This window comes from Quercus robur, chromosome 5 (genome assembly GCF_932294415.1).
Source record: "Quercus robur chromosome 5, dhQueRobu3.1, whole genome shotgun sequence".
Classification (NCBI taxonomy): domain Eukaryota; kingdom Viridiplantae; phylum Streptophyta; class Magnoliopsida; order Fagales; family Fagaceae; genus Quercus; species Quercus robur.
In genome coordinates this window covers 30,070,414-30,098,061 of record NC_065538.1, presented here as the reverse complement: position 1 = coordinate 30,098,061, position 27,648 = coordinate 30,070,414, and the positions used below count along the sequence as shown (strand labels likewise).

General features: G+C 34.2%; 2 protein-coding genes, 1 long non-coding RNA gene and 1 pseudogene across 13 annotated transcripts in view; 1 reads left to right on the top strand and 3 right to left on the bottom strand.

Annotated features, from left to right (window-relative positions):
• The window catches only part of LOC126725749 (topless-related protein 4-like), a 102,059-nt gene that overhangs the window by 6,219 nt on the left and 68,192 nt on the right, over positions 1–27,648 (bottom strand). For 4 of the 11 annotated variants that reach the window (XR_007655574.1, XR_007655575.1, XM_050430641.1 and 1 more), the window contains exons 1-9: positions 8,036–8,905; positions 7,835–7,944; positions 7,662–7,731; positions 6,906–6,979; positions 6,630–6,725; positions 6,458–6,553; positions 5,779–5,906; positions 5,444–5,678; positions 5,058–5,351 (exon numbers count right to left, since the gene is read on the bottom strand). Coding sequence is in view for 8 of the 11 variants with exons in the window: in XM_050430641.1 (XP_050286598.1) it covers positions 5,058–5,351; positions 5,444–5,678; positions 5,779–5,906; positions 6,458–6,553; positions 6,630–6,725; positions 6,906–6,979; positions 7,662–7,731; positions 7,835–7,944; positions 8,036–8,378 (1,446 nt within the window). In the remaining 3 variants the exon portion in view is untranslated. Of the gene's footprint in view, positions 1–35; positions 85–1,576; positions 4,643–5,057; positions 5,352–5,443; positions 5,679–5,778; positions 5,907–6,457; positions 6,554–6,629; positions 6,726–6,905; positions 6,980–7,661; positions 7,732–7,834; positions 7,945–8,035; positions 8,913–27,648 lie in introns of those variants that run through there. The other 7 variants (XM_050430639.1, XM_050430638.1, XM_050430636.1 and 4 more) reach the window with 5 other exon arrangements.
• Positions 1–27,648, top strand: part of LOC126725767 (uncharacterized) — a 122,656-nt gene that overhangs the window by 29,437 nt on the left and 65,571 nt on the right. The window contains exon 2 of the long non-coding RNA XR_007655581.1: positions 25,825–25,863. This is a non-coding gene — a long non-coding RNA (uncharacterized LOC126725767). The remainder of the gene's footprint in view (positions 1–25,824; positions 25,864–27,648) is intronic.
• Positions 1–27,648, bottom strand: part of LOC126725744 (TMV resistance protein N-like) — a 66,300-nt gene that overhangs the window by 20,903 nt on the left and 17,749 nt on the right. The window lies entirely within an intron of this gene.
• On the bottom strand, positions 21,008–24,312 carry LOC126725761 (F-box protein SKIP19-like; annotated as a pseudogene).

Sequence of the window (27,648 nt, the reverse complement as noted above, 5' to 3'; positions counted from 1 at the left end):
TATACAACTAACATAGTAACATGAGAACTTCTTACTTTGGCCTCCTTTTTCTTCATTGTTAGAACATACTGAAAATGACCCAACCTGCTTATAATTAAAAGTTATGTTCAAAGTACTGGATTAATAAGTAATATTTATTTGTTTTTAAATTGATTGGAAATTAATGTCAGGATATGATAGGCCTATGAGCCTAAATAAAACTTTTTTTTTTATATATAAGAATTAAAACCTTTAGATATATGCTCATTTCTATCATACTACGCCAAACACATAAAAGCTGTCCATTTATCTTCCAGAGTTAAATATAAAATGATATCATAGCTGAAATTTGTTTTGGGTCAATTACATTTTAAATCCTATATTTTAAGAATGCTTTCAAATTAAATCCTATAGTTTCAAAGTTTGAAATTAAACCGTGAAGTTTAAGAATGTTACAAAATAAAACTTAAAAGTTTCACTAGCTTCAAATTGAACCTTGGACTTTTAAAATCCTATCAATTTAAACCTTGAACTTTTTTTGAGTTTCATTTGGGGGTTTTATTTCCAGGTTTAATTGGATATTTAAACTGATATGATTTCAAAAGTCCAGGATTTAATTTGAGCATAACAAAACTATAGTGTTTAATTTGCATAAGTCTTAAAGGTTTAAAATTTGAAACTTTTAAAACTATTGGGTTTAATTTGAAACCATCCCTAAAGTATAAGATTTAAAATGTAATTTTCCAAAATTTTTTGTTAAATAAAAAATAAAGTAGATACTACATATCTATAAATAAAAGCCCAATATAATCATCATATACAATAATGAATAACCATGTAACCTACTATCAGACACAACTACACTAGATCCTAGAGTGCTTAAGATCATGGATAGAGAGTGTTCACCATCGTGAACATGATGTTCAGTTTTTTTGAATAAAAGTAATATTATCTATCCAAAAAACAAAAATGGATTGAGGGAAATAGTCAACACGTGTACAAAACAAGTTTGTTATAAAACCTAAGACAGGAAAAAGGGTATTATTAGCACCTCTATCATTGCTTCGGTAAAAAAATGAGTTTAGGGTATTTGTTAAGTTAATTACCCTAACATGAAAAAATATAAAGAGGATTACAATAATATTACTCTTTTGCCCCTACCTTAATACTCACTCATTAGTCATTACACCCCCCCCCCCCCCCCCCTCAAGCTGGGATTTATATATCATACAATCCCAGCTTGTTACATAATAAATCCCAGTTCACAACAGTAATGAAGTGGCAAGATAGGCATGGAATATTTCTTTCTCAACAGAAATACATAATCTTCTCAAAGAAATAGGAATGTTAGGGCACAAAGCTATTGATAATCCAATAGAGCAGAATGTCAAGTTGGGAGAAGACCACAACCCCACCCCCCCGGCCCCCAACGTGAAAAAAGGGAGATACCAGCGACTAGTTGGCAGACTAATCTACTTATCACACACTAGACCAGATATTGCTCATGTGGTAAGTGTGGTAAGTCAGTTTATGCATTCGCCACAAGAGACGCACATGAAAGTTGTTCATAGAATTCGTAGTCACTTGAAATCCTCACCGGGTAAAGGAGTACTATTTGCTCAACATGATCACTTGAAGATAGAAGCCTATAGAGATGCTGATTGGGCAGGTTCAATCATAGACTGACGCTCCACCTCTGGATATTGTCTATTTGTTAGAGATAACTTGATTGGCAGAGTAAGAAAGAATCAGTGGTTGCAAGATCTAGTGCAAAGGCTGAGTTTAGAGCAATGGCCCATGGGATATGTGAGATATTATGGATGAAGATACTATTGAGGGAGCTTGGATATGACAGTAAGGATCCCATCAAACTGTTTTGTGACAATAAAGCAGCAATTAATATGGCTCATAACCCAGTTCTACACGATTGGACAAAACACAATGAAATTGATAGACACTTTATCAAGGAGAAACTGCATAAAGGCATCATTTGTACTCCATATGTAAGAACTGGAGATCAACTTGCAAACATCTTTACAAAGGGGGTAGCAACTAATCACTTCCACAAAATTATGGACAAGCTGGGCATGAGAGATATCTATGCCTCAGCATGAGGGGGAGTGTTGACAGATTCTATGAATGGTATGTGTGGAAAGCTATACATGGTATAATCTTGGGCGTGAAGGAGAAGGAAATATTCAGAGAAGGAAACTGAGTAATTAGAGATTATTTGATTTCCTATTTCTGCTATTGTATTCCTATTATAAGTTGTAGGGTTGCTGTATTTAATCAGAGTCGTACACAATGGAATAGGCAAGCACTAATACAATTATTTTATTCCTCTCTTCTCTTGTTACTAGTTTCTTTTAATTCGTCAGTCAAAATACATCAACTGCTTGGGTCCACTAGGCATAATTGTTTTCATTGAAACAAACTGAAGTGATGGAAAGTACATCCTGATACTAAAAAATTGGGTTGGATGCCTTTGTTCGATTCCATGATCAACATTAACCACAAAAGACTTTTTTTTTTTTTTTTTTTTTTGCTTGAAAATAACCACAAGAGACTGAAAATAATAAATGGCCCCAATAGAACCAGTATTAAGCAAAGTTTCAATCCACACAAAACCCAACAATAATAAACCACATAACACTTGGATTACAACTAAAAAAAAATCTCATACACAAACTAGATGAACATAGCACCAAAAAACCACATACATATTGAACACGACCAAAAACTTCTCAAACCCAACCAGCATAAATTATCAATGAGCTCCCAACTACAGGACAATTAGCATCGGAAAACAAGGACGAGACCTGTCATACAATTAGCACCGGAAAACAAGGTCAACAGCACTAGGAGGCTAGACACAAGTATGGGCTGCTGTGGTGAGACTAGCTTCGAGATTCTGCCGCGTAATGTCATCTTCTAACTCAGAAGACTCGATTCGACTGGTTGCTAGAGCCAGCAACTCTATTTAGGAGGTCTCCGGCTTCAGGAGACTCATTCTGGGTGGTCGTCGGTGATGGATTCCGATGTTGGTGGCAGGAGATTAACTTAGTGCTCTTATACCATGTTGTTTTGGTAAAAACATATGTTTTAGGATATCTGTTAAGTTAATTACCCTAACACAAAATATTATTTATATATAGAGGATTACAATAATATAATCTTTTGCCCTTAGCTTAATACTCATTCATAACAATTAGCATCTCTATCATTGATCTTACATCAAAAGTATGACAATTTAAAATCATAACATCTTCCAATAATCCAATGCTTCCAATCTAGCATAGTTTTATTTTTTGCATAACAGTCAAGAAGCTTATAAATAAAAAAGGCTAAATGGTTGCATTCAATCTAAAGCAAACTTATGTCAAAATAACCATGTAGCATAGCATTTCCAGACATACATATAAATAGAATAAAATAATATGCATTGTACAGCAACAGTAGGATGATGAGAACACTAACAAGGCTCTGAGGGCATTTGAGGCACAGTGCCTGCAACTATGTGGTTAGACACCACTTAATTTCCTGAAGTTCTCAGTAACAATCTACAAACAAGGCATGACAAATATCGCACTGGTTCATGAATAGCAGCAGTGCCCTGGAACCACAGAATTTCCATGAAGTTTTCATCAAAGCATGGAAAATGGATATATTAAATAACTTGTGTTGGGGGGACCTCAATTTGGCACCCTACTATCACTCTAAAACCAAGCCCGCAGGATACGATTTCGAATTGCCATAAATGGCTTGAGTGTGTCTCCCTTATTACCAATCGGTTTTGAGGCTAAGTAGCACAACGGTCTGACAAGTGGTACCAAGGTCATGGTTTGAGTCACGAGAGTGTCATCATGTGGGGGGATTGTTGAGGGGACCACAATTTGGCTCCTTGTGACCACTCTAAAAACATACATGCCCATAGGGCACAATTCCGAATTCCAACTGGTTTTGAGGCAAAGTGGTATAGCTCACAGTCTAACAACTTGGTCTATGTCTTGACAAGCAAAACATAAGTTTGGGGGTAGTTGTACTCGATATGACACTATTTTCCAAGAGATGGATACGCCCTCAACTGCATATGATTTGTTGTGACACTAACAGTACCATACTAATCTAGCCAAGAAGATATTTCATCAAATCACTATAACATAAAAACTACAACACAAAGGAAATCCATAATGACCTTAACAAAATGGACTCGAACTTGTAGCAATAAGCAGTCATGTATGCATCGATTTTTTTCTTTTTTTGATAGGTAATCAGAGAAATATTATTAATGAGGAAAAATGAAAAGTACAAGTTGTTCATGATGATGAACAACAAGAAACAGATGAACCGAACAGCAAAACAAAAGATAGGAAAATCAGAAAGATAATCTAAGGGAAAACATAAACTCTTAAAGAGACAAAGAATCAGTAAAGCCCCAATAGCGAGACCACTCAAAAAGACTGTACTGGCATAAAACCTTTAACTCATCCAACATCTTCTCCATGTTCTCAAAGGAGCGACAATTTCGTTCCAACCAAACCATTCACATTTAGCACCCTGGAATCAAATTCCAAATATTCAAGTTATGCTTCCCAATCCACTGATGCCAGCAAGATAATAATCCTGCCACCGATCCAGGCATAACCCAATGAATACCAAAAGCCTAAAGCATGAAGGTCCATAAGGTATGTGTAACAGGACAATGAAGTAGAAGATGGTCTACCGACTCCCCATCACCACAACACATACAACACTGATTAACCATCGATTTTTTTCCCCACAAGAAAATGATCAAGACCCCTCACATCCTTATTATACAGTCATTAAAGATCAACATGGTAAAAACTTAAGCTGATCAATCTTTTCTATGAAAAATAGAAGTAAATATGGAAATATTTTGGCACATTCATGCTTTGAAAACAAATTATTCACCTAAAAAAAATAATGATAAAATGAAGAGGTGGCCCTACTAACTAGAAAACTAAAGTTCTATTTATGCAGAATGATGGTAGAAAAAGAGACAAGAATACATCATATTAACTACAATGGAGGTTGAGGGAGAAAGGGGGGACCCATACCTGTACAGGCCAGAGGCAGTCAGGAAGCTGCAGTGAACAAAGTTGAGATGGTTCATTGAATTCAGTCAGCTTCCAAGCCTTAGATTTCTCCACTTCATCAGGTTTTGTATCTGGAAAACTTCTGCTATAAGAAACTAGAACCCTCGCAATAGTTGTAGGAGCCACTCTAAAGGTATTTTCAATAGAATGCAGAAGTCGTACACCATCAGCATTTGCAAGTATTTTGATTCCTTTCTGACTTGTTGATACAGCAAGAAGTACCCCTTCCTTGTTAAATCGAATGCAAGGAGAAACCTAAAAGATATTCAAGGTAAAATTGTTTAATTATAAAAAGAGCTTCAAAATAATGCCAAGCGCATCAAGAAAAGGGTTTCCATGGGCATTACCGGTAATCCATCCTCTGCAGCAGTAGTTGTCAAGATGTTACCTTTGTCCATGTCCCAAAATTTTATTTGAGACTCATCACCAGTAGCCAGGAACTGGCTTTTCATTGTATCAAATTGCACAACCCCCACAGATTGCTTCCAAAGACCATGATATACACGCTTGATAGCCTCCTTACATTTATTCCATTCCACAAGGTATGATTCTCCTCCTCTACTAGTCCCACATATGAATAGCCTATGATGCACACAATAAAAGAAACATAAGCAATCACCCAATCATAGTGAAAATTTGAAGGAAATAAACAGATGGATCAGTAGTAAAAAATCATTACTACCGTGTCCCCTCAGCACTGTAGGCCATTCTCATGCAAGATTGGCCCCAAGCAACATAGTCAACTCTTGAACAGCAGTTATCGTATGACCAAGTCTTAATTTTCCCATCAATATCCACTGAAATGATGAACTGTTGGAAGAAAGAAAATCTTGAATGATCTAAACCAAGTCCACACTACATAGGGGGGAGGGGGGAGACCAAGTTGCAACTCAATCCTCAGCATGTGATAATTAAGCTTCACATTTCCCTTTTTTTAAAACAAAAATTCAAAGTTTAACGGAAAAAGATGGAAATGAATAGTGCCATTTTTTGTAAATTGCAATATATATATTAACCATATGGATTATTAATGAAATAATAGAAAATACTACAGATGGAAAAAAGAAAAATGAAATGCAAATTCAAGAAAACAAAAGCAACATGTAAAGGGAAGAAAGAAATCTTTCTCCTCCAACTCTTTTTGCTACTCCTTGTTTTGATTAATGCATGAGCCTCCTCTGCAAGCAAAGCCTTAGCGTATAATAAGTGCACCAGAATATTTAGGTGAAGCTTCTTAACCATGAATAATAGCCTGAGCCCAAAAATCTGGCTGAGGCATGAGAAACAAGCCTTGGATGTCTCTCAAGAAAAAATTAAAGAAACTGTCAACTACCAAAAGTGCAAATAAAACAACTGAATACCGGAATGTTTCCCTTAGGATGAGGGCACACAGAATAAACTGGTGCGTCATGCCCTTCAGACGTGTACAGCTTATTACCAGTGACAGCATCCCACACCTGCACAGAAATGAACTTTCACAAAAGGAGTCCAACCTCATTATTATTCTAAAAGAATATGCCAAGTAAAGTAAACCTTGATAGTCCTGTCCTCTCCGCAACTTATGATGGATAGTTGTCTGTTTTGATTTGAAAAGGCAAGATCATTAACCATTTCAAGATGAGCGTCAATCTGAAAAAAAAAAAAAAAAAAAGTTTCATGGCAGATACATAATTATCAACAAAAGGGCTAAAATAACCAGCTAGCATTACACTTATATAATCACTAACAACTATGCAATTACAGGCATGCACACACATAAATATATAAACACACACGTCTGTGAGAGAGAGAGTGTGTGTGTATATAAACCTCCATGCGTTTCCGCAAATCATCACCACCATGATAGGAATATATCTGCACTATATGTTTTGAAAATGCAACCCCTGAAATGGAAAGTAGGAACAATCATCACTCATTAGGTCCTTATTAAGGCTTCGTTTGGGAGGAGGGAATGGAATGGAAAGGAAATTAATAAAAAGAATAATTTTAAAATATTCTTCTCTTCTCTTGTTTGGGAATTTTAATGAAGGGAATGAAATAGGTAGGAAGAAACACTCATTTTCCTGTATCCCTTTAAATCTCAAATTTTCATTCCCTCAAAATTGGGAGGAATGGGAGGGAATGGAATTAGATTTAATGAATTTTTTACTAAAACTCTCAAAATACTCCTATATATTCAACCCTTTATTTTAAAATAGGGGTATAATAGTAATATTGTCATAAAATGATTCCATTTCATTCCCTTCATGTTACTTTAAACAAGATTACTTACATTCCATTCATTTTTATTCTTTTCCATTCTTTTAATTTAAAATATCCATTTAAGGTTACTAATTTCATTCCATTCCATTATTTTTCATTCCTTTCTCTTACTTAGATACATTCCGTTCCGTTCCATTCCTTCCATTTCCTTATGATTATTTCATTCCATTCTATTTCATTCCCTTATAAACTCCCAAACGAAGAAGCCTAAGTGAATATTTGTACATGTGAGGGAGAGTTTAAGAGGGAAAAAAAATTAAAATTAAAATTTAAAAATTTTTAAAATCCCCTCAAGTAACATACCAAAAAGGGCACCATCAGGACTCCAGATCACACGGTTTACAGAAGCAGTATAATCATTGGCCAACACAGTCTATCATCAAGGGACACAGAGATTAGTACCCTCATAAATATTCTAGAGCATATTTTCCAACTTTAAAAAAATTTTCAGTGTGTAGAGTAGATATTTGCCAAACCTGCAAGGTCATTGAACACGCGTTAATGTCCCAAACGTTGAAGTTTCGAGAAACAAGCCTCTGCCTCGTACCTACTTCCCAAATTGTGATATCGCCAGTATTTGTTCCGGCTGTTGAATTCGATACAACATAAAACATTGACAAGTAACACAGAATCCATCCAGGGAGAGAACAAAATTTAGAAAGAAGAGGAGCTTTTACCAAGAAGCAAAAAATGTTGGAGTGGATGAAAATCCATGGTGTTGACAGTAGAACCCTGATTGAAGGTCATGACTAGGGCCGTTGGCAGGTGATGAGAGGCGATGTGGGATGGGACGAGAGTGGAGACACGCTTCCAGTTTCTTGACAAAATGCTTGTTGCAACGTAGTCTCGGATTGGGAGAAAGGAGAGGATGTGGCAGAGGAAAAAGTCTGGTAGAGTGCTAATAATGTCAGGTGATGAAAGGGAAAGGGAACTCCGCCGCTCTCTCCTTTCTGCTCTCTCAATTCTCTGCCGCTCTCTCCTCCCCCTCTCATCCTCCATTTCTCTTCTCTGCCGCTTCATGCCCCCCAATTTGCTTCTGATATTCCAACCTCTAACACCAACGCAAGATCAACAATGAAGAAGAAAGAAGCAACAGCAACAGCAGCAACAAAGAAAATAAAAAGAAACAACGCAGAGATCAACAACGAAGAAGAAAGAAGCAGCCCAGCAGAGAATCAATGATGCAAAACCCAGCAAACCAGAGAAGCAACAACGAAGCAACCCAGGCGGTGAAACAACGGTTCGGACTGAACTTCTCCACCTCGGATTCTCACTCACTCTCTCTCTCTCTCAACCAGATTTGCAGAAATCCGATCCTTTGGGATTTTGGGTATTATCTAAAATTTTGATATGGGTCTTAAGAAAGAAAATGGGATTCCCAAGCCTTCGGGTTTTAGGTATTTTCCAAATGTTTGAATTGGGTCTTAAGAAAGAAAAAGAAGAAGGAAGAACAGCAAGAAAGAGGAGAGGGCAGTGCAGGAGGAACTGGAACTCGAGTTTCACGCGGAGTTACATCCATTTATTTATTTATTTTACTATTGTTGTTCCTTCACGTTTGTACCAGTTATTTCTTTTTCATGAGCCCAATAAATTTCATGCCGTTGGAGTTGGTAATCGGCAGGATTTTTTTTTTTTTTTTTTTTTAGGCATTTAGTTTTATACTTATTTCTTAATCCTTTTCGAAAAATAGTGTCCCGAGTAGGTTTTGATAGAAGAAAATGAATGAAAATAATAATTTTAGATTTTTTTATTTTTTTATTTGAGAGGTGTAATGAAAGAAATAAAAAGTTTATTCCTTTATTTTGAAGTTTAAATAGGAAGAAATTGAATGAGTAAGAGTGAACATTTATTCTTCTTTTTTTCTTTAAAATCTTAAATTTTCATTCTTCTCGAAATTTGAAGGAATTGGAGGGAATAAAATTAGATTTAGGGTCTATTTGGAAACAGTTTATTTAACTAAATTTAGGGTCTGTTTGGATACCGTTTATTACTGAAAACTGAAAATACTGTAGTAAATTAATTTTTAAATATGTGAATAGTATCGTGAGATCCAGTTTTAAAGTTATTTTTCTTAAAAAAAAATTAATAATAACGGGTCCCGTGAACAATGCACGGGACCCACCAAAAACTGTTGGACACTGGACACGCAAAACACTATCCAAACGTACACCTAAAAGTTTTTTGTTAAACGTGTGCTAAAGTATGCTTGTACGTTAAAAAAAAATTATATGATAAAATGCTAGAAAGTGAGATTTTAAAAAACTGTATATAAAATATTAAAAAAAAAAAACTTAAAAGCTAAAAACTAAACTTATAAGCTCATACCAAACACATTTTTGATGAATTTTTTACTAAAATTCCCAAAATAGTCTTATATATTCAACAATTTTATTTTAAAATCATGATTTAATAGTAATATTGTCATAAAATGATTACATTTATTTCTCTTTATATTAAATCGAGCATTTAAAACTCAAATTCCAATGCTGGTACATAGTTGAATGTGGAACCCATGTGTTCCACTCGAGTCTTTTAGACTCGAGTTCCATAAAGAAAATTTGGGTTTGTGTGTGTGTGAAGAGTATGGGTTCTTCCTCTTCTTCCCATGGATTCTTCTTCTTCTTCTTCTTCTTCTTCTTTTTACACTTTATGGAACTTGAGTCTTTCCGTATAGATTATTTATCCACATCAGCTTGGAAGTCGAGTTTCTAAGATTCAAGTCTTCTCACTAAACTTGAGTCTCATAGGCTTGAAATGCTAGATTCCTAAATAGTTTTATAAAGAGGTGCTTACTAACGAAATAGTTTCTCAATGTATGCTTTGTGGCAAATATCCCTCCGTCAGAGTTGGAGTGGCCAATCTTTAAAAGCTTACTTATTATTATGCTCTGTTTGTTTTGCTGAAAAATCTTTTGTAAAGATAGTTTTTCACATTTTCTAGTGTTTGGTAGCACAAAAAAAACTGGTCAATGGAAAACTATTTTTGGTCAACGGAAAACCCTAATAAAAATAAGGCTTATTTTTATAGGTTGTTTTCCAAAAAATTTTTTTGGAAAACAACCTTCTGTAAAATTTTTTATAGGGTTTTTATAGAATTTGAGATGATTATAAGAGATTTTTCCACAAGAACATCTATATCAATGTTTGGCCTGTAATGCGGAGTTCGTAGTATGTTTGCTACACGATCTTTAGTCATTCCTTTGAAGAAACAAGCAATATCTAAAAATATTTTCTTCTCTGTTATCCTTAGGCCATCGAAACTTATTCGGAGCACATCCAAGATTTCCCATTCCGGACTTTCTTTTAGTCTACCTAGTTCAGATTCCCATGCTTCTAGATTTCTATGAAACATGAAGGAGCCCAAAACTTTGAGTGCTAAAGGAAGGCCTTGAGCATAACATATAAATTTTTTAGATAGCACCTCATAACCTTTTAAAGGACTATCTGACTAAAAAGCTTAAGAGCTTCATTAGAATTCAAAATCTTAGGCTTGTATATATTTTCATCAGCCACTTCATGTCTGATTAATAGATGTTGATCTCTAGTTATTATAATGATCACACTCCCTAGACCAAACCAACTTTGCTTGCCTAATAATGCTTCTAATTGTTTAAGTTAATCCACATCATCAAGAATGATAAGAACCCTCTTATGACATAATCTATTCCTTATCAAATCGATTCCCCATTGAACATCCCAAATATCAATATTATTTTCAAACAAGACATCAGAAAGAAGTTGTTTCTATAAACTAACTAGACCATCATTTCGACTTTTTTCTCTAACATTTGCAAGAAAACTGCTGCCAGCAAAATGATAACGGATTCTATCATATAGGACTTGTGCAATAGTTGTTTTACCGGTTCCACCCATTCCCCAAATCCCTATAAAGTGAACATCATTCAACCCCATGCTTAAATATAAATTCTCCATTTCCTCCACATGAGATTGTATTCCAACATGATCCTCACGAACACCTGAGTATGAATAATGCAAGTCACCAATTAATTTTCTGGCAATCTCTTCGATAATTGTTGACTCCTTCCTGCCCGGAATACAGAACCATAATTTTTTTAGTCAAGATAGGCCATAACAAGACAGAAGGCTCAACAAGTGTACTATTTTAGATTCGTTCATTATAGAAAATGGAACTCTAAGTTCCATAATATGAAAAGGATATGATAAATTGTGAATTGGCAAAATAAATTTTGTACTACATATTTGGGCTGCTGTAGAAAACATAAAATAGTAAGCCATTATTTAAGAGGGGGGAAAAAGATCATCATTGGGTGGAAGTCATCTGTGTAGTGGTACCTTACCAATAAAACTACAGTGCACGTATAGTGGTCTTGGTCAGGAAGAGTTGGAAGGTAGCTATTGCCTTTTAAATCTGGAATTAACAACTTTCAATTAAACTTCAAAAAAGCAACATTTCAATTTTACATGATTCTTCATTTGTTGTAACTATTCTTCATTACAACTTGCATGTCATGTTATATTTTATCTTGACTATATTTCTAATTCATCTTTTGGAACTCTTCGGGCTTTCATTGCTTGATTTAGAAAATAGAAAAATAAAGAAAAGATGCTTGTGATCCCAAACGAATGTAGTTTAAATTATTGTTTCTGCAGAATGAATATAGGTTCTTGCTTTCAAAGAAAGGAGCTTGCCTGCTCAGAGGTAGGAGCCTTTGTGCAATTCCTGTACTTTCTGAGTGTAATTGGGAATGGAATAAAGTTTCAAGATTGAGGTCAGTAACAACGCATTCTTGAGGAGTCATATAGAGAATGGTGAGGCATTGAGGGCATGTTCTATGGACTTCTAGGGAATCAGAGATTCTAGCTGTGATTAGTGGAAATGGGAAAAGGTTCAAATATATAAATCTATATATTTGGTCAGTTGGACTCTTTCAATACTGACAAATTCAATTGCACAGCTACTTATGAAGCCATCAGATAGTCTCATTCAATTCTAGATTAATGGAAAAATGTTTGGTTTTCAAATGCTTAAGCATTCATTTATAGCTTAGTTTATTATCTAATAAAAAAAAAGGAAAAAAAGATCAATACACAAGTAACAAGTTTAGTGGGGAAAGAATGGAAACACTATTCTCATTTTTTATGCCTACAATTCACAAGAATGGAAAATTGACTTGAATTGTTGATCATTATGCTGACATATTGATGATTGGGAAGCAAAATTCAGATGGGTTATACAAGGCAGCAGCTTTGGTCTACACTTCTAGTAGTTGCCTAAGCTGCTAATTTCTATTATATATAAACTATAAACAAATCAGAGATTTCATGCTGCGAATTTTAAAGGTGAAGAAGCCATTTTCAAAGCCATGAAGAATGATATAAAATTTGGATTCGCCTCTTGCAAAAAATGTTAAGGGGAGATGCACACAGAGGGAAATAAGAGTTCTAGGAATTATGCTATTTAAGTTACTAACTGCTGCTTAAGATTGTGCACCGTGTGTACAGCTTAAGCTGCTTGTTTTGATCTATTATTTGTTCAATTCATCAGTTGTATTAAAAGATAAAATCAATCATTTCAAAAAAGAAATTAAGCTTGCTTTGGCTCCGTGTTAATATAAAGTAACTTTTTTTTTTTTTGAGAATCCACTAGTAACTAATCTTCTTCTTTTTTTTTTTTTTTTTTGAGTAAGACACTAGTAACTAATCTTGTAGCTAATATTTGAGTAATGGACACAACGTAAGTATTAAATTCAGCGATCCATGATTAGATTTCTTTTCTATCTGGCTGAGTAAATATATTAAGTAGCATAACTTGAAAAAATTTATTTGGCCAAGTGAAACAAAGCAATGATGTATAATATTTATATTCTGAAAGGGTGCAAAATAAATTCTTACTTATTCCGTGTATCCCATCCAGAGAGATTGGCAACTTGAGTGAAAGCAGCTCTCCACGATTGCAACTTCTCTTCCTTCTTGATACGTTCTTCATGTTTAGCAATAGGGGCGACGCCTGAAGAAAAAAAAATTATATATAATAATTAATTTTTTTATTTGTTTACCCTTTAAAAAAAATAAGAACACCCTCAATCAAATTAGGAATACCCTCAAATAAACAAAAAAAAAAAATTATTTGTTCTACTTTCAAGCAGCAAAAAAAAAAAAAAAAAGCCCAAAAAAAAAATTTTGAACTAAAATCTGAAAAAATAAATAAAATTGTAACAAAAGCAAGCCCACCAGGAAAAAAGCCCAACATCAATCGGTAAAGCAAACCCACTCTAAAGAAAAAAAACAAGGTAAAGCAAATCCAACAGATTACAGTAGCAAACCCACGGATTCTCAAAAAAAAAAAAAAAAAAAAAAAAAAAACCAAATAAACCAAATCCCAAAATACTGAAATCAGATTCTCAGAAACCAACGGACAATGCTTGAAAGAAAGAAAGAAACCTAACCTAAAGTCTAAAGAAAATACATAACCCATAAACCCAATTAACTGAGCTCCAGAACGGCAGAACCAACGAATCGCCGGATCGGAGAAGGAGATCACCAGATTGAAGAAGGAGATCGAAGATCGGATCGGTCTTCCTCACCTCGATGTGCTGCTAGAGTCCCAACGGCGCCGCCCTGGCCCCTCAACCTCAAGGTATTTCATGATTTCATCTTTGTCTCAGTCTCTCTCTCTTCATCTCTGTCTCTCAGTCTCTCTCTCTCTCTCTTCATCTTTTATATATATATATATATATATAACCGAAACTTTTGAAGCTCTCACAAATTTCCACGTCAGCATAATATTAAAAAAAATAATAAATAATAAAATAAATAATAAAAGTTTTTCAAAACCCAACCCGATGCTTTGCGTTCTCTCACTATTTTATTTTTCTTTTTATTTTAGGTTTTATACCCACTCCAGAGAGACTGAATACTCTTTCTTCTTAGCCGTTCTCTCTGCCTCTCTCAATTCTCAGAATCCCTAAACCATAGCCCATGGTCACTCTCTCACTCCTTCAGTGGCAAAAAGTGCCAGCCTCCGGCCGCCACCATCATATATCGCCAAAGCCACTACCAGTGCAGGTATTTGGTGTTGTATATGATTTAATTTTTGCTATCTTAGATTTAGGTACTTGGATTTGGTTTGATTTTCTTTAATTTAGGTATTTGGATAATTGATTTTGATTAATATTGAACCCATGCAAAATCGAAGATATCTGCGTCTTCTTCAACTCTCTCTCAGCCTCCATCTTTTCCCTGAAAAACACAAAACACGAACTAACCTCTAACCTCTAGGTTATTGGTGTTAAATATTTAAAAAAAAAAAAATTAAATAGGAATTATTGAAGCTTGGCTTAGACTATATGGGAGTGAAACATAAGAAAATGATGGGAAAGTTAAGAAGATTCTGCCGTGTGAGCCTTTTCAAAGGCGATTCTGACTTTGTTGGTGTCATGGTGGGTTAACCCTTGAAAATCTGTTTTTATTAATCTTAATTTTCTTAATTTGATTTTTTTTTTTGTTAGTAAATGAATTATGAATGAATATTGGCCTCAGTGTTGTATCAATATGCCTCTCTTATTTTTTAGGTTTAATTTGTTCAAGTTTAGTTGAAGCTACTAACTCTGTTGGTTGACCAAATTTGTTGATTTAATGATTTTAGCATCATCTTCTTAAATCGTTTTCTAGGGAGGGTTTATTACTTTTACTTTATTAGTTATTGAAGAAGACTTTTGTTCATGTTAGGCACACATTCACGCAATGTTTGAACCAATCTTAGATGCCTAAACCGTTCTTTCCTTTTTTTGGGGTTTACAATAAATGGATTATAGGAATTCAAACCTAAAGTCTTTCTAGAGAGAAAATTGAATAACACCATTTACTTATCATTGGAGATGATGTTGTTCCTGTGATACAACCTCATAATTACGAATAGCTACTTGCAGGAAGAGAAGATGTGGACATTTGTGGTGCTTTGGTCAGCCAAAACTAAGTTACTAGTGAAGGATCTGTCAATTGCATGCCACAAAACCAACATAAGTTTGCATACTCCTAATTTGGCTTTCAATATTGGTCATTGTCCCTAGCAGGCGATACAACAAGGCTTCTTTTGCATCTCTCACGCCCACATGAACCACATTGTGAATGTCCTTTCTGTGTTTTTCTTACTTTCTCTTTGTTTATATTGCTCTTGGTATTGGAAATTTTTTGTATACTTCATTGTGTGTGTGATAAATTACAGTGGTTAGATGTTAAATACTTAGTAACTATTTATACATTTGTATTTTGTTTAAAGTTGTACTACAAGTTGAAGATTTTGGTTGGTGACTATGTTATTTGCTCCCCAAAACATTTGTAAAAATGCCTAAACCAAACTTTCCATCACTTAGGAAGTACAAGGAAAAAAAATCTAATAGAAAACTTTCCATCCTTACTGAAAGTTATTTTGAATCTTAACTTCAATGTAAAGGGTTCACTGAATTTTTTTAGATAAGCTTTCACTTTGAGGAAAATATTTCCTATTAATATAGCAATCCTACACTCCTATTGTTGAGTGCTCTGCTTATGGGGATATTTAGATTTGCTTAGGAATTTTGATTTATGGGAACTGTTTTTGTTAAGGTGGTGCTGTCTTTGTTAGAAAAAGAGGAAAAGGAAGTTTATAAGAAGCCTAAATCTGAGATAAAGAAAGGGTATTTCTTTCCCCATTGTTACTTCCCAGAAATGCCAAAAATAACTGTTTCACTTGAACTCGGGACCTATATGGCTTGAATTGTTTAAGAAATTTGTATGTCTGAAGCAATTTAGTAATAATTTTCATTTTTTAATCCTACTTAGTTTCTGAAGATATTTTTTTCATCTATTCTTTGTTCGCCGATATCTATTTCTTTCAAATGGTAAATGTTTCAGTGACTCTACTTCTTTACACTATCAATGTTAAAGTTGTTCTCTATATATGAGTGAAAAGGCTCCACATGTGAGGCTGTACTAACACTAGCATATATATAGTTTGAACGGGGCTCTCTTGATTTTCCCTATCTTATTGATGTAATTGAAATATTTAACTTTCTCATCATCGATGCAGAATTTCACAGTCTTCTCTTTGGTTATAGTAGTCCTAACTTTGTATTGCTTTGTTCTGTTTATTTATTTATTATTTTAAATCATTTATTTGTTTCTTTTGTTACAATTTTATATAGTGTTGAGGTTAAGGTGTATATGACCATATTTGCATTACAGCTAATTTCACATCATTTTTTCCTGGCTTACAGAGGGCTGAGACCTTGGGAATTGCTGAATTCCCAATACTAGGCTGCATCAGGAATATCCAAGTTGGGGTCAAAGGTACAATCTTTTCATCAAGGTAAACATATTACACATGTTTTTATTATTATTATTGTGAACAAAATAAATTAAAAACTTATTATTGTCACTATCTAGAATAATTTGTGCATCATGTATCATAAAGAGCTTAATTGTGATCACAAATAAAATTGTCTTTTTAATATATATTGGAAGACTCCTAGAATAACCTACCATAGATGGGTGGAATCTCATTAAAAATCTGAGGTGAATGGGATGTATGATCCACCATGATTAATAAATAGACTTTAACAGGCACATGAATCAGTAATGAAATTGGTCTGTCCAGTTCACGCTGATTTGTTGCTGTGATGATTTCCTTGAAACTTCAATATTAATGAAATGGTAGTGAAGTGATTTGTGTTGTTGCCTTCCATTTCTTTGTGTATTGGTAGTATACACACACACACACACATTACACTTCAATCAATAACTTCCATGGGAACATCCTGTAACTTCTGTTTATGTAAGAAATATGAAGTTGAAATCAAAAGCTGCTTTTAAGCAATAAATGAGTAATCCATCCAATGCCAGGTAACAATAAGAAATAAAGAATTGAAGGAAAATTCAAGTCTAAAACAATAAAGCTAATCAAAATCATAGAAACCCCATAAGAGATTATCCTAAAGAAAACAAAATAATTTTCTCTCAAAGACTATTTCTTTGGCTACTGATTTTATGGCTACTAAATTGGATATGCCACTTGATGATCTTATTAAAAATAGAGGTTCCCGTGAGAGAGTTAGATAAGTAACAGCTATTTGATTTAGTTTTATAGATTTTTGTAAATTAGGTATTTTGTTGTATATTTTCTTCTCATAGTGCTTATTAGAAGTGGCTGTATTGGATATTGCATGATGGTGGTAATGGTTTTTAGAGACTTTTAATTATTGATTTTGTCCTTTTCAATGTTGGGCTTTTCTGGGTTTTGCATGTAATGCTATTCTTAAAATTTTAGTTGATAATCTGTTTGAGTGATGAGGAGGGAAAATCAAACGTCTTGATTTGAATTATATGGAGTAGTAAGTATGGTTAAGCTATATATAGGTAAATCATTCCAAATTTTTGCAGCATTCCCTGTTTTAATGTTTTAAAGATAAAATGTTAAGGATAGTCTTTAAAAAAAAAAAAAAAAAACTATGCAGAGGGTTGTAATTTACTGCTTGAGTTTTTTAATCACATTTATGATGAGTATTTCTAATCATGGGCTTTGATTAAAATTTGATGGCCAAAATTGCACCATATTTGTCACAAATAAAAAGATATATGTTGCAACTAACAATGGCAAAACTGCTAATTGATGTACATCATTAAAATGTTGAATTTTGGTTAAAAGGCTGATATCAACCTAATTTTTAGCATCTTTCACAATTTTAAGTGAATACATTTAAATTTGTTCAAAAGTTAATTTTTATGCCTTACAGGGTTTTGAGGAGTATATAAATTTAATTCTAGATGATGTTGGAAAAGTCAACATCAAGAGGAAGAGCAAAAAACTTTAGATGGGTTCATTTTCCTTTACTTTTAATCTCCCAAATGTACATGCTTTGAACATGGTACATCTATTTTGTTATAGGTTGATTACATCAAAAAAAAAAAAAAAAAAAAATGTAAAGGGTAGATTCTTCTTAAGAGATGCAACATAATAGCCACCTCTCTCTCTCTCTCTCTCTCTCTCGCAATAATGGAAAGTGATGATTTTAGCAATGGTGTAAATTGGCATTATGTTGCCTTTTCAATTCCATTAAGATCTAGCATCTTTGTTTACTGCTAATGTTAGAATTTAGATACATCTTGGACATCAAGAATGATTAATATAATTTATGAAAGATATTTGATTGAATGAGTATGAAAACTATATTTGTGTAATTAATTGTATTGGATAGTATTTATATCAATTATATATTTTTTAAATATGATTTCAAGCTCTTGGTTATCACGATTTCTCAGTGCAAGTGATAGATTTTATTGGTTTGGTATATAAATTACACCATGATATTGATTTTTTTTTTTTTTTTTCATATTAGTGAAGTTATCAATAGTTTTCCCGTGCATCGCACGAGTTAGCGACTAGTTTCTCTAATTCTCTTTATTAATATTTACCCTGTTTTTGGCTTTATCCGGTGTTTGTGTCTTTTTTTTTTTTTTTGCTGAATTATCCGGTGTTGGCATTGGTGGAAGGTGTTGGTGAGATTATTAATTGTCTTTTAGTGTTAGTGTTGGTGTTTTTTTGGTGAGATACAATAAATCCAAGTATCAAACAATCATAGTAATTAGTTGAACTAATTAATTTTGTTTGTTTGGGATATTAATTAACCAATAATTAATTGGGGAAAGCAACTAATAAACAATAATTAATAATTTAATTAACCAATACATTATAAAAGACAAATAAATTATATTATATTAGGCTAAACAACAATTAATAATTTTATAATTAATGAAACAACAATATAATAAATTATGGTTTATAAAAGACAAACAAATTAATGAAATAACGAAACAACAATACATTTGGGAAAAATTCCTGGAGTTGAGAGCCTCCACTAGAAAAAATTATGCTTCTTAAAGAACACCCTAGGAAAAATTCCTGGAGTCACATTGCTGTAGCCCAAATCATCCAAGCTTACTACCGAACTTTGAAGCTATCAATCCAAGTACTTGTGACCATGTGTCAGCTAACAACATAAGCAAGCTTGCCCAAACATCCAAAATAGAAGGGTTCAATGTTGTTGCAAATTGTTGAAGATGCAAATTACTTAATTCGTCAATTGATATTTGGTTCAATGTGCATTAAATATCCCAAAAAAAAAAGAAGGTTCAATGTGGTTGCAACAACCACTTATTGTGCGGAAGAGTGACAAAACTAATAGCACCCCAAATTTTACTGAAGAAGAAAGAACAAGTGAAGTTATTCTCTCTTTGATACAAGTGATCATTGGTGTAGGACAAATTAGAAACAACCTATATACATGTGCTTGTGGTGTGCTTAAAGTTTAATAATACTTGTAGATTTAGGTATAGGGTCAGTAGTTTGAATAAGCTGCCGAGTGTGTTCTTCAATCAAGCATTATTGAGGAAATGGTTGTGGTATTTTGAAGAGGCAGGAGAGGAGATCAATTTTGTAGAAGAGTAAAGGTACTATGGCGTAATTTTTTTTTTTTTTTTAAAGAATAAATATGGTGTAATTTTTTAATTCCGAAAATAAACCTTCAATTACCGAAAAGAACGTAATGATACTATGGCGTTCGGTAAAAAAGTCAATCACAGAAAAGAGGAATCCTTAGCTTTTACAATGGCATTATTAAATGTAGCCCATGGGCTTTATCAGGAAAAAAAGAAAAGAAATCATGGGCCAACAAAAGAAAACATTTAGAACCCATCTTTCAAGTTCTTGAGAGACCCATTTAAAATCACAAACAACAAAATCTTTAGCAAGAGACATGATGTTTGCAATGGTACTTTTTAAATCTGCCAGTCTACTAGAGTGGCATTCTTTACGTGGATTATACTTTTAAAGAGTCTTAATTTTTAGTTTAAGCAATGTTGGAATCCTAGATCTTTTATATGACAATTGGAGACTTTACTAGTTAAGTTAATTTGAATGCACACTTTTAAAAAGAATTCTATAAATAGAGAATTTAAGGAAACATATGTCGGTTTAATAGACTAATATCATACAAACAAAACAAGGGAGGAGACTATTAATCATTTGCTTCTTTATTGTGGATGAGAATTTCCAAACAAGATTCCTTTTTGTTGTGAGAAAATTCATGGCATAATTGCAAACTCATTTCTTTTCTTACTTGAAAGGATAATTACAACACTTTTTTTTTCCCTTTTAATTAAAATGTATGATAAATTTTTTTAATCAAAATGTAGGTCTATTAAAGTAATCTCCAATAAAACAACCACTAAGAGGAGTTAAAAAAGTGATGGCATTATCCAGGGCAAAGTAATAGCAGGAAAATGAATGTTATTGTAGTTCATATAAACCCGAAAGTCTCCCCAGAGAAGATTTTAAAACAAAGTATAACAGAAGAGCATTTATATATCCATGGATTACTGAGAACAATAGGCTCTGTGAAATTTGCTTGACATAAAACTTAGTCACATGATGGATTCCAAATATTTTTTCAAGTAAATCCAACTAGGAGGTTTTACACTATTTGTTTAACTCTAATTTTCCCACCTTCAAAAGTAGATGTATAAGACTTGCTGAAACGTAAGACGGCATTCGCAGGGATAGAAATTATAAATTAAAATTTCAGATCTAATCACTACAGTATAACTGATACTAAATATTCAAAATATGTACAGCACAAAAGTTATTTTGTTAAGATACACTATACAAAAGGACTAGTCAAAATAAAAATCTCCTAAATCATTAGTAGGAGTTGGTGGGATCGTAGTCCAAGTCATCATCATCATCAAAAGATCCATGATCATGAATGTCATCAAAGAATTCATCACCAACAGTGGAATCTAAGGAATAAACAATTTTCGAGCCTTCATCAAAAGATCCATCATCAGCAACGAATTCATAGTTATCAATTGAATCATCGGGATGCCGCAAGACTTTAATCCGTTGAGCATATTTTCCCAAATTTCCTGACAGAGTGACATGGAAACATTTCCTTAGGTCAAGTGATTCGAGCTGAGAACAACCATCATGTCTGGCCAACAAGCCATCATTCACCAGCTTATTTCCAATAATCTGGAGGTGGCGTAATTCAGGCATGTTCTTTGCAATAGCAACTGCCTCCTCATTACACTTTATCTGAGAAAGTCCATATGCAGCATACCACTGCTGATTCCATTTGATTGATTTCAAAAGAGGACAACAGCATCTCACAGCTTCTAGAGATTCTTTTGACAATGGACCTAGTGTAATGTCCAGCTCCTCCAATAATGGAAGTTTTGCAGCCACTTCACTCATTCCCTCATCCGAAATGCCATAGCAACATACAAGACGAAGGCATCTAAGCCAACTTGAACTGCAAAAATACCAAGGATGTGAAAAAAAAATGAACCAGGAGTAACAAACAGACAAGTAAATAAAAAAATGCGGAAGAGTTCTGCATCTACAAATTCCTTATTAGAGACAAATAGATTGAGCCCACCAAATTGTAAACTGCAGTAAGTCATCAAAGAAATATTCTTGAGGACCTCTAGTCCATTTTGATAGGTTTTTAGAAAATCAAGAGTCTCAAATAAAAAGATCATATAAATATGTTGGTGTGCTGTCTATTTTCTATTGTGCGCACAGAAATTGTTCAAAAAAAGAAAAACGCAACATATCTAGTTGGGAACATTCTCTAGGCCAAATCATCCAAGATTCCTACCTGAATTTAAAGCTATCAATCCAAGTACTTGTGACCATGTGTCGGCAGACAACATAAGCAAGCTTGCCAAAATATCAAAAACAAGAAAACTATTTGAAGTTTGTAACCACTCTGTAGAAAACAAAGGATACATATGTGCTCCTCAGCCCCCATCCCCCCAACTGAAAAACACCTTGCAGATAAGCTGATTTTTTTTTTTTTTTTTTGGGGAGGGGTGGGGGGGGGGGGGGGGGTTGGGGGGGAAGCATCCTTTAATATATGTTAACTAGAGCCTTGTAGCTCAACTAGTTGGCACCTTCTGGTGTTTCCACAAAGACATCCAAGGTTCAAATCCCCCATCCCCCCGTTGTAACTATTGAATTATCAAAAAAATAACAATACTATATAATGAGATTGAGATTGCATTTGTGGCACCATCTTAGAGAAATCACTTCTACACAAATTACACCTAATTATAATAGACTAAGATCGAAATAAATCACAAAAGCCTCATGGATTTTTAACTCTTTGATTTAAAGATGATGAAGTGAACCTAAATGTACATATAGTTGAACAATAGGTACTATTATGCAAAGTTCGTTTGAACAGTCAATTTGATCCAAATCACATTACAAATTATTGGAGATGCAAATTTACCTTATTAGTCAATTGATATTTGGTTCATTGTGTTTGAGTAAATTCATTTTGTAGTTGGTAATGATAAATGTATTCGGTTTTTTCATCACAAATGGTGTGGCGATCAACCATTAGGGAGATGCTTCCAGCTTTGTATGAGTGCTCTTTAGATAAAGAGGCATCGGTCGGTTCCATGTTGGTGAGTCATTCCGTGGGGGCTAGGAGGAGTTGGGGTGTGAAATTTCCCCGAGACTTTAATGACTGGGAGTTAGAACTGATAACTGCTTTCCTTAGTGCTCCAGAATCCAATATTCCCTCAAGAGAGGGACATTGATAAAATGTGCTGGTGGTTGAAGAGGTGTGGAGAGTTAAATGTCCATTCATAATATACTGCTTTAAGAGATCCATGTGATTTGATATTCCCTTAGAAGAGAATTTGGAGTGTTAAGCCCCTTGACAAATCTCTTTCTTTGGTTGGACTGCACCTTGGGAGAAGATCCTAACGTATGATGATCTCGTTAAGTGCAGATATATCATACATGCTAGTAGGGTGGTGCTGTATGTGTAGGTGTAATGGGGAGACGGTGAATTATCTGTTATTACACTTCATCGTCATGTCTGACTTAGAAAGCTTCGTCTTTTAATCTTTTGGGATCCAATAGGTGTTACCAAAGAAGGTCATTGAACTTTTGTTTGGTTGGAGGAATCGGGTGGGTAAGCATTCATCGGACATTTGAGATTTACTCCCATTAATTTTGATGTGGACAATATGGCAGGAACGAAATCATTGTATGTTTGAAAATAAAAAAAGCAATGAAAGCTCAATTGTTAGCTTCTTTAATTTTTTTTATAAGAGAATTCAATTGTTAGATTTGTTTACTGATTCTTTATTTTATTGGTCCTGAGCATGGGGATTCACTCATTCTAGTTGCCTTCTTGATTAAATAGAGTCGTTGACTCTTTGTACATAATTTCCTTTGTAGTCTTTAGACTCCTCTGTGTCCATTATATATGGAGTAGTCATGTTGCAATAAAATTTATCTTACTTATAAATAAAAAAAGTTCATTGGTTCAATTAAATATACTAATTATCTGCTTCATTGATTCCATTAGTGGTTCATTATTTGAACTGTAGACTTATTAAGCACGAACAAAATTCATTAAGCTTAACAATAAACTAAAACAAAAATGAACAAAATTCATACAACAATTACAAACTTAACAATCAAATATTAACAATAAAAAGTCGAGAGTGAAAAAAAGTAAGTACCTTTGGGTGATGTAGGGGCGAGGAGCTTGTCGCTACCGAAGTAGTCGATGTTGATATCTTGTAAGTGAGATCAATGGCGTGAATGCACATCATGTGGAGGTCGTAATTCATGTCATCTAACTCACCGAGATTGCGCATATCGATGTAGCTCCACATGGAAGGGTCTTTGCAGAGACTGCGCCACAGCATGCACACTTTCTGCGCGGTCTCTAGGATTTCGATTGTGCCCAGCCTCTGGAGAATCGACACCGTCAAGTCCCTTGGGAATTCCAGCCAGTTCCGGCACTGCTCACAAGATGAAGAAGATGACGAAGCAGAAGGGGACTTCATTTTTTTCCATACTCTATCTGGAGGCATTGGAACTGAAAATTGGATGTTTGGGGTTTGGGCTGAGAGAGAGAAACGTTTCTTTTTTTTAAGAAGGATTCGGTTAAGGACTCACATTAACAAATTCATTATTAGAAAAATTTTATTGAAAATTAAAAAAGTTATCAAAACTTTCTGATAAATTTTTTTTAAAATTGGTTTATTATTGTGTGTCTTTAGGGCACACATTAGTAAAATCTTTTTTAGAATGTCAGAGTCGGTACATATCGCCAAATCAGGGATATTTCATTTGTACTTTTTTTTTTTAAAGGAGAAAATTTATAAAAAAAATTCTTAAACTTTTAAAATGTTTTATTAAAATAAAAAAAAAATTTAAGAAACATTTTAATAGTTTATTGTTATGGATAAGTTTTACGTAGCCAAAGCTAAAGAAACAACCTTGAGGGAGTAAAATGATATTTTTTAAACTACAGGTAAGTAAAGTGTAATTAACGTTTTTTCAATCTATTCCTGTTATATTTCATGTTAAAGCAACATATCCTTAAATACCTTATCCCACCAAGTACCTTATTGTGATGGTCACTTCACAAGTACAAGTTCTTATAAGGTGAAGGGGCAAAGGCCGTAGTTCAAGTTTCCAAGAACGAGTTTCACACATATACACTTAAAATATATTAAAATATGATTTCTATCTCAGATTAAAAAAAAAAAAAAAAATCATGAATTTAACGAGTCCAAATCTTCTGTCTCACTTTTCCTGTTTCATTCTATACTCCACCAATAAATATTTGCCATGTGTTCATCTAATTAATTAAATACTGTCATTATTGACTTATTAATATAACAATTATTAATTAATAGTAGTATTTAATTAATTAGGTAAACACGTGGCAAATATTTATTGGTGGAGTATAGAATGGAGCAGGAAAAGTGGGACAGAAGATTTGGACTCGAATTTAACATACACCTCCTATCAAATTGTGTGAAAATAATTAACACAACATAGTAAAAATCTCTAGTGCGTAATAAAGTCAACAAAGTCCTTAACTTCTTGAAATTTCTAACTAATAAGAGCTTGAAAATGAGCCCACAACCTCATGAACTTTACAAACAAACGTACTTTCTACTAGAAACCCCCATGAACTATAAATCTTCTATCCTCTAGTGGTACCAACTGCATGATTTTCAATAGAACGCAAAAGCCGTAGACCATCAGCATTTGCAAGTATTTTGATTCCATTCTCTCTTGTTGATACAGCGAGTGGTATCCCTTCCTTGTTAAATCAAATGCAAGGACAAGCCTAAAAGATATTCAATTGTAAAGATTAATAATAAGAGGGTTTCAAAATACTGCCAAGCACATCAAGAAAAGGACTGCCATAGGCATTACTAGTAATCCACCCTTTGCAGAAGTAGTTGTCAAGATGTCAACATTGTTTGTCCCAAAATTTTATTTGAAACTCATCGACAGTAGCCAGGAACCGTTTCTTCATTGTATCAAATTGCACAACCCCCACAGACCACTTCCAAAGAGCATTATATACACGTTTGATAGCCCCGTCATTTTCATTCCATTCCACAAGGTATGATTCTCCTTCTTCACTAGTCCCACATGAGAATAGGTTATGATGAACACAATAAAAGAATTATGATATAAGTTGAAAAGATGAACTGTAGGAACCAAAACCGCACAGCCCTATGCATTATTAGGGTGTGACAATTAAGATTCACATTTCCCATTTGAAAAAAAAAAAAGAAGAAGAAGAAGAAGAAGAAGAAGAAGAAGAAGAAGAAGAAATGAATAGTGCCATTTTCAGTACCAAGAAAATAGCAATATATATTAACCACATGGATTATTAATGAAAGCAAGGAAAATACTTCAGATGGAAAGAAAAAATCTGAAATGTTAATTTGACAAAACAAAAGCGATGAAGAGAGGGAAAAAAGAAATCTTTCTCCTCAAACTCTTTTGCAAAACTTTGTTCTGCATGAGCCCCCTATGCATGCATAGCCTTTGTGTATAATAAGTGCATCGAAATATTTAGGTAAAGCTGCTAAGCTTAACAATAAAATAGACAGAACCTGAGGCATGAGTTACAAGCCTTGAATGTCTCTCAGAAAAGTTAAAAGAAAACTGTCAACTAGAAAAAGTGCAAATAAAACAACTGAATACATAAATGTTTTCCTAATGATGAGGGAACATGACGTAGAACAACCACACTAACAATAGAATAAAAGATAAACCCTAGGATTCAGCCCCTAAGGGCTGCTTTGAGTCAGCACCAAGTAAACTGGAGTCGGCACCAGTGAAAGAAAACACACGTTTATTTTTAATAATTCTCAAAAAACTGTCTTACAATAATCTCAAAAAGTGTTTAAATAGCTAACAATAAAAATGCATAAAGAAACCCTAATCATTAAATGCTTGGGCTTGCTTAATTTCAAGCCCAATAACTAGTATGCTCCATCCATAAGGCCACAGGTTGGGCCGTCTTCTTTTTGCTCTTCCTCCTATACGTGCGTGTAATTGGGGGCTTGTACCTCGTGTCCGCACCAACTCCCCCCGGGTGAGAAGAACTCGACCCCGTCGAGTGGAAATCTGAAGAGCTCTGATAGTACTCCAGCAAATCAGGATCCAGTCGCAGTAGCTCATCTCGAGTAATCCATGTGCAATCAGAATCTGGTCACCCTCACCACTGAACTAAGAAACGGTGAACTCCTCCATCCCTGGTAGAAACAATCTTCTCATCTAAAATAGCATCAATAGATTCTTTATGTGCATAGGGCAAATTTAAGGGTAAAGGAGTGGGAATAGGGGCATCAATAGGATTAGGTAAAGACTCATCAAAAGGGATATCAGGAATAGTTGTGGGGCTTTTATAAGCAACTAGATCCTCAATATTAAAGGAGGAGCTAATACCATAATCATGAGGAAGGTCAATGACATATGCATTTGGGCCCATTCGTTTCAATACCTTGAATGGTCCGGCACTACGGGCCTGCAATTTCTTAACGGTCCCAGAGGGAAGCCGTTCAGGTCGAATCCGAATCATGACATAATCCCCTACCTAAAACTCTGCATGACGTCGATGAGTGTCAGCATGAATTTTATATTGAGAATTACTTGCCTGAATTTTTTTGCGAATCTCATTGTGTAAATCATGAATATGTCGTGCAAATGCCTCAGCAGACTCAGAAATCCTAACATGTGGGGACATGGGCAAAAGATCTAAGGGCTTCCTAGGTGTATATCCATGCACAACCTCAAAAGGACTAGCACCTATAGATCTATTGACAGAGCTATTATATGCAAGTTGGGCTACCAGGAGAATAGAATCCCAATTCCGATTGGCTTCACCCACTAGACACCGAAGGAGGTTGCCTAGGCTAGGATTAACCACCTCAAT